General features: G+C 37.3%; 1 protein-coding gene across 1 annotated transcript in view; it reads right to left on the minus strand.

Annotated features, from left to right (window-relative positions):
- The window catches only part of disp2 (dispatched homolog 2 (Drosophila)), a 31,099-nt gene extending 23,778 nt beyond the window's left edge, over positions 1-7,321 (minus strand). Inside the window, exon 1 of the mRNA XM_035384165.1 lies at positions 7,033-7,321. Within this exon, the coding sequence (XP_035240056.1) occupies positions 7,033-7,124 (92 nt within the window). The 5' untranslated portion in view covers positions 7,125-7,321. The remainder of the gene's footprint in view (positions 1-7,032) is intronic.
- Positions 7,322-8,440: the final 1,119 nt, after the last annotated feature.

The following is an 8,440-nucleotide window of genomic DNA, read 5'->3' on the forward strand; positions in this document are numbered from 1 at the left end:
GCAATTGAACAGTTTGTGAGTCTGCACATTCATTACTACAGTAGAACAAATTTGAAAAGGCTGGAAATTTTTGTTTTTTTATATCCAAATCCATCTAGTGGTAAAAAGCAAAAATATAGCACAACAGTTTGCACAAATTGCTTGTTGATGAAAAGGCAAACTGTTACCTTCTTGTTTCCAAGTTTTTGGACAAATTAAATATTTGTTGGTCAACACTGACCATACTAGTCAATACTAATATATTTACTTAGTGTAATCTGATTTAAATATTCTTCACTCTCAGAAAAAAGGTACAAGTGCCTAAAAAGGTACAAACTCTTATCACTGGGATGGTACCCTACAGGTGTTGTATGTAAAATTGTACCCCTAGCCAGGAAAACATAATTAATTTGTACCCTTTTTGCTTATAAAAGGTACTTAGTACCCAAACTGAACAAACATACTTTCAGGGTACAATTGAGAAATTTGTTCCTTAAGGAACAAAAATGTTCCTCCTCTGTACCTTTATATCTGAGAGTGTTTGGCACATTACAGTAAGGTATTGTCCAAATTTTGCCAACATTTTGAAGAGTGAATAAAATGTATAATTATTTTTCTTTGTTCAGTTTGGGATTATTGGGTCACAGCTTTCATACGTGAGTATCTCACCATGCAGCACCAGAAATCAATATTCAGTTTAAAGAAAAAATCAAAGATCATAGTAGGTTCTGGCAGTGAACAAAATAATGGAAACACCAACGTAAAGTCACTAAATGGGATTGTGATCCAACACATGTGGCCAGTATGGCCTGCTTGTATGGCCAATTCTCTGACTGTTTGTGGAATTATTCAAGAGAATAACACCACAATTCGAAAGGAAAGTCAATTAACTCACACTGATGGATGTGGAAAATGCTGTCTCAATTGTCATTCCAGAATTCCCCATCATCATGGGTACAGATCTAGTGACTGAGTAGACCATGGCACACAGCCTACATAATGCAGTGCCGTGCTCTTCAAACCACTGGGTAACTGATTATGCTCTGTTACCTCTGGCGGGTACATTTTTTAACCTGAGAGGCACCTCTCTCTGCAGGAAAGAAATGCTTTAACAGGAGAAACTGATCATTAGGTAGCATTAATTAGTGATAGACATTGACCTTGCCTTCTAAAACTATGAGTGCATCTAAACCATACTATGAGCTCTGCTGCGTCCTGATATACCCCATTTTCTAACCCCCCCCCCCCCCCCCCCCCCCACCGCAAGCCCAGACTCAGAGCCCCCAAGTAGGTTTGTATTATTTCTGGAAATTTGCTGCTCTTACAGGGAGTACAGCAAAGGTAGGGGAGGCTTGTGAAGTGCTTGACTGATCAGGAAGATCACGGCAGAAGACAGCAGCCTCCCTTCTTTGCAGACATAACCCATCCTATGGCCCCAAGATCTAAACCAATAAAGCAACCATGTTATGCCTCCTGAAATTGTACATACACATATTACACAGTCAAAAAATTATGCTTAATCCTATTTTTGTAATCCTGTATTTACTATGGCACATACAGCCTCAGACTGCTGTGCTCAAAGAAAACAGTAATGGCACAAAAAGCTAATATTAATATTTATAATTGTCAATAAATGCTATAATTTAATTTTATGTACAGTGAGTGAAAACACAACAACTTCAGAAGCTGTTTTGGAGTTTATTGAAGTGTCTTCTGGTTGGCAGTGTGCTGTGCTGTATGGTGAATACTATTTTGTGGGAAGATGGAGATACTCGCAACAGATATTATGATGTACAGATGTTATGATGCCTTCATTGATGCCATGTCCTGGACTTGGTTACAATGGGAGAGAGTGAAGAGTATAGGCACCAACCCAAGTAGCGAATACTTGGAACCACTGGCACTTTCGATCCACCCAGCTGTAATGGTGTCATTAGTGTGTTTCTCACACATGATTTGCACTTCTTAAAGGGGAATTTCACTTTATAACACTTCTGCTTCTCATGACTGATATTGTCCTTCTAATTGCCCTTCTAATGAATGTGTTGCCCTTCATTTTTCGATTATTTCATTTTAAATGTCTAATGTTAGAAACGAGCCCACATAGTAGTACGGTTTCTGTTTTTTTTCTTCTTCTTTGATTTCGTTTCGCGGCAACATCGAGAAGAAGCGAAACAAAACATTCTGTTAACTTAGCATTAAAATCGAACAAACTAACGTCTGCTAGCTTTTGTTTGATGCGATATCGGTGTAATAATGAGGTACACTGTACCCGGTTGTTATAATGCCCCCGTCAAACTTGCCTTGAAAGCACATTTTCATAGTTTTCCACGCAATGCAACTTTGTGCCAGATATGGCTGGATGTAATCAGACACCCCAACATAACAGCTGAAGAAGTTCGCAAGCGAGGACTAAGGGTATGCAGCGACTACTTTGAAGGCACCGATTACCAAGGTTTCCCATCATTGGTCAAACTGCTCGATATAGGTACTATGCGGGCTGGCTATCGCGTCTGTCTGTGATACATAGGATGTCTACAACCAGTTACCGTTTGTCCTGGGAATAGTCTGTGGTTCCTCGATCTCGGCCCGCTCCTGACTCGCTCTCGCACGATCAGCCTGCAAATTAGCCAGCTCATATTCTGTGTATTCCAGCTCGAATCGATAGGGCACAACAATCCCATGATCAAAAACAAAATCTCCTTCGTCCTCAGACATTTTCGGTTTTGCTAGCTAGCAGTCATACAACATTATTTCTACCATAGACATATATATGTATATATGTCTATGATTTCAATGTCAGTCATGAGAAGCAGAAGTGTTATAAAGTGTAATTCCCCTTTAAGTTAGATTTTGAGGGTTGATGGATCAAGGATTTAATTTCACTATGTTGTTGACCATATAGGCCAAGATGCTTGTGGTGGTGGTTGTGCTGGACAAGGATAGTTAGTAGCTGTCATAAATTAGGGCGGGGGTTAGGTCAGAGAGAGCAGGTAAGCACCGTATTGGCTGGGGCGGAGGCTGTCCCTATTTAGAAAGCCAGGCTGTTTCCAGATGGTAGGCCAGTTGGTAACAAAGAGCCACTTGTGTTGCTAACAGGAATAATAAAAAAAAACATATTTTGATGTTCATTGGACTGAAAGTTTTGCATTGCTTCGTTGAATGTTTATACATCCTTTGAAATCAAATAATCACTTTCATAAGGGAGAAAAAGATACACTGTGCTTGGTAATGGACTGAAGATGTGGCTGGCCATATCTGATTACTCATCAGGGCAAACAAGAACATCTTCATTAAAAAACTTTCAAGCACCACTTCTTGTTTTGCTTTTTACACTCACCTAATAGGGAAGCAAATACAGCTACCTATTTGCACCAGTGGGACTGTCACTGTTAGATATACAGTCATTATAATACATTTGTGTTGTAGTCTGTATTCCCGGTCACTTGTCTCCCCAGTACTGTCTCTGTGTCTGTGTTCCCTGAGCTGCTTCACTCCCCTGTACTTGTGTGATTTCACTATTCGGGTGGTTCCGGGTTTTCGTGGTTTCCCCCCTTCTTTCCAGTCTCGCTTTACTTACTTCCTGCTTATTTCTAGTTTTACTAATTTCTACTAATCCCTACTAACTTATAGATTGTAAAGTACTAACCTCACTAATATACTAACATGTGAATATTACTAATGGACTAACACACACTAGTTTTGGGTTTTTGATAGTTTAGATCACTATACTAATACATTAACCAGTCTCCCCTTTTCCATGCTGCGCTGTAGCTCCGCCCCTTTTCTTTCTAGCCTGCTCTAACGCTGAGTTCTGCAATTGCCTGCACCTGTCTCTTGCTCTGACTGCACCTCTCTCTCTCTGCACGTGTTTTACCTGCTTCACCCAGGCCGTCTATTATCATTGTTGTCTATGTGATTCCAGTCCGCGTTTTGTCAGTCCCCTGTCATTGAATTAGTTTTCCTAATGTTCTTCACCTGGATGTTGTTTGTTACTCCTCCCTCACTCACTTAACCCCTCCTTGATTGTTATCTTCCCCAGTGTATAAATGTCAGTCTTTTCCACCTGTTCAGTGTCAGAACGTTGATCGAATTCATTGTGCCGATTGTTAGTAAGCCTTTGTCTATCGAGATTCCTGCGACAACCCTTTGTACGACTTCGAGTTTGCCTGCCCCTTTTGGTTTTGTTTGCTTCTGGTTTGACCTTCGCTTTGCCTTGACTTCTCTTTTGCCTGTCCCTTTGTACCTTCGCCACTCTGATCTCCTGGTTTTTGACTTTTCGCCTGTTTTTTCACTATTCTTTTGGAAACTCGATTCGGCACCGTACTCTCTCTGATTACCTGGCTTCGAACCTCGGACTGAATAAAGACAATGTTTTTTGGATTTCCCTGGTCTGCGTGTGGGTCCTTACACAGAACATCACAATTTGGACATAACAACATAGCCTGGTACTTGCATAGCTAATTCGAGAGAAGTTAAGGTGACAGAAAACAGCAGAAGAAATGAAAGGTTACTTCACATGAATGCATGTGATTTCAGAATGGGTAAAATATATTTGACATTTTTACCTTGAGTTAGCCTTTAATTTTTGAATTGGCTCATTAATAATTTGATGATTATAAACAATAAATATACAAGTATAATTAAATATTTAACTCAAACATGAAAATACATGTGTAATTTTTCTTGGCAATCTAATCAATTTCCATATCTGGCTGGCTTAAATTGAGTTAACTAATTAGCTGTTAACTAATATAGGCTTAATACTACATATTTAATTAGCTGTCATAATGAACTATTCAGGACACCCACAATGAAATATTAGTCTCGAAATTAATATTCTGTAGCTGTACAATTTTCACTGTAGTACGTTATTTTGGGTATTATCCTTTTTAACAGTCAAGTCATATTTTTCCTACACAAGCATGCACTCATACAGCAATAACACTACGGCGAAAAATCATCCTATTTTGTCCTTGAGCAATGAGTCAATTCACGTAGGAAAAATATCACCCAGCTACCTAATACTGAAAATGACAACAGTTTCGGGTTTGGACTCTCTTCATGCTGATATGGGTTGTAAATTCAGATAAGTCCTAATTGACATCTTGCTTCACACCCCTGTCCTGTATTTGAACAAAGGCTTGGTTTTCAGTCACCTGGCATTTGGGTTCTGAACCCATTTTTGTTGAAAATAACATTAATTGTTCAGATACATATTTTAATGTTTCACATATTTGTTTCTGAAATACCGATTGCGTTCTTTTCTTTTTTTGAAAATGTATTTTTGTATTATATAGTGTGCTGCCAAAAGGTGCCATTGCAAGCTAATAAGGTAACTGTTGAAACTAACTGGTAACAGGAGTTGTAGTGTCTATTAACAAATTGAGGTAGTTGGCTCAGTAAGATTCTAGCTAATCATATTAATCAAGCTCATCAGCTAGCTAGATTATCTATCAATGCGGACAGGACCATAAACCACAGCCTTGCACAAGCATCTCTTTCACTTATTTCTGTTTAGTTTCTTTCCCTTGCTAAAAAATGATTAGAGGAGGTTTATGAATTCATACGTCTTTGTCAACACCATGTGTTCATGAACAACCATCATGCAAATTGGAATAAATAAATAAAAACATATACCTAGCTTGGTATGGGTAACTTAATGCAAATCTTATCTCAGGAAGATGGTACTGGAAATTTTGTATAGATTAAATTGTGACCAGTAAAAACAACCTATACCATTTCTTATAGGCAGTTTTTATACACAGTCCAGAGAACTGAAGTGAACAATGGCCTAATGGTCCCATAACCCCAGATCAGCTGACATATAGTTGAAGAGGCCAAACATTGTTTTCAGATTTATTTTTTTACTTTAGAAACAAAGAAACTGATTGATTACATTAATATATTTTTTTATTATTATTTCCAAAGCAAAATATATTTTTACATGATATTAACATATGATAACCTCTTCTTTATTTTGAAATGAAAATATTGACCTTTGATAAAGAGGGGGATTTTCAATGGGGCAGAAAAGTTGCCTGGCACTAGACACAGACTGTCTGCCCTTGCATAGGATTCGCAAACAGAATGACTTCTTGAGCATCAACAGGACACTCTGAAGAACTAGGAGGCACTATCCAGTGAATAATTTGCATCAATGCATGATGCTAATCCACCCCATGGTACTGATGTGGCACATGATTGAAAATTCTGAGGTCTAAGTAGAACATCTGTGGTGTACAGTGGAAACAAATAGCTGAAAATGTGTTTTGAAACTACTCAGGTTTGTATAGAATATCAAGAAGTCTCTTGCTGACAAATGCAATTTTGGTAAGTGAAATTATAAAATATATTATTTCTTATGCTTGGGCACAAAAACTATAAACATTGCTTAGCCCATATATATATATATATATATATATATATATATATATATATAATGTGTGTGTGTGTGTGTGTGTGTGCATGTGTGGATATTCTTGTAGGCATGTATTTTTTATTATTTGGCCCCTGGTATCACTTCTTCCAGCTATATATGCATTTGCCCATTAAACTACTATTAGGCAACTACTACTACAACAAATGCTTTTAGCACGTAGTAGTACTATGCATTATATTATGCAACAAATGTAATGTCACTCGATATCATGTAGTATCAATAAATCACAGCAAGCCATACCGTTTTCAAAAAAACATACTCGCTCATGAGGTAACACGGACATTAGGATTCTCACGAGCCAGGTCTCAGCGATAGACTAGGTGTAGCCTAGTCGTGGTATAAAGCCGGTCGAAAATCTTTTTCACAAAAATGCATTGAATAGCGAACATTACAGTCACCCATTGTGCAAATGTACGTATTTCTTTGGAGCGTAAAGCGATGGAAGCATGTTTACACAATAAAACAGAAATTTCATGCCACATTTGTAGAATCTGGTTGGGAATTACACACAAGAAGATTTATAGGCTATAGATTTTATAAACTATATTAGATTTCATCCGAACAATGCACTATCAATTGGAGTAAATAAAAATGAATAGAACAATCCGTACCTTTGAGAGCCTTCCTGTGCAGGTCGCTCAGCTCTTGTTGAATCCATTATTATAACATGAGCGTTTTCCTCGGAATCCGAGGGAGCATCCATATCCGAGGGAGCTCTCTTCGACTGAAAAATAATGTTTTTGTTAAATGTTTACAATTTAAAACTCAATGCCTATGGTGCTGAATTGCCTAAAGAGATAGCGAGCCTACTATGTTGGTTCAATTGTATAACAACGAATAGATGTCTGGCACAAGCGTATTTACTGTTCACGGCTACGATGACTGTCTCTGCTTCTTGTTCTGGAGTTGACCGAGAGTTGCAGGTCGCATTTCAACCGAAGATGGCGCTAGCGAATACGCCTGTAATATTGAGGAGCTGTCATTATTAACATTTACAGCACCATCCAGATTATTATTATTATTATTATTATTATTATTATTATTATTAGTAGTAGTAGTAGTAGTCGTAGTAGTAGTAGTATTAATATTAGTATTGATGTATTATTATAATTATAATTATAATTATAATTATAATTATTATTATTATTATTATTATTATTATTATTATTATTATCATAAATGAAGCCCATTAGAATAAGCATGAATTGGGAGACAACAGTTTTACATCATTTTAAAGGATTGAGACTTGACACATATTGAAATTATGATAACTTCAGTGTTGGGGAGATATGAATAATAATAAGAACAACAGTTACTATTATTATTATTATTATTTTTGCTGTTGTTGTTGTAGTTGTTGTCATATTATGAATTGTAGCCTTATGTAAACAGTGCAAAATCTCCTTTGTATTATAATAATAATTATTATAATTATTATTATTATTATTACTATAATTATTCATATCTCTGATGCCAAAGACAAGGCTCTTCACTTAATTAAAGCAACCTTACTTTGCGAAGGTGGGGCTATGAATGTTTGATGCGCCTGCTTTTAGTTCGTCTCCACGGAGACATTAGCCTTCAAAGGGATTCTCTAGTAAATGATTGCCGAAGCGCCAGGTGGTCCGTATCATAGAATGAACACTGACTCACCTGCTGACACGATCACCTCTCTGTGAACAAGAATCTAACCAGATTTATTTTAAGCCATTGCCTGTCTATACTCTCTGATACCTTTCCAATTTTATTTTGAGTTTGATCGTAAATGAATGAACCATGCCATGACAGGCAGCACGCTACAACAACTGTTATTATAAAGAAGAATCTCCTTTGAAGAACAGCTCAGATATCTCAATATTCCCCAGTATCTTGTTTTTCCACAGATATGAAAATTGGCACAGAATGTGTCATATCCATGAATTTGTGCCAAACTAGAACTAAGCAGCTCCATTTGCTTCAAAGACTAGTTTATATATGGCTGGCCACGAATAAGTGGATGTATCACAGGCTGTCTTGATT

The sequence above is a fragment of the Anguilla anguilla genome, chromosome 1 (genome assembly GCF_013347855.1).
Source record: "Anguilla anguilla isolate fAngAng1 chromosome 1, fAngAng1.pri, whole genome shotgun sequence".
NCBI classification, from domain to species: domain Eukaryota; kingdom Metazoa; phylum Chordata; class Actinopteri; order Anguilliformes; family Anguillidae; genus Anguilla; species Anguilla anguilla.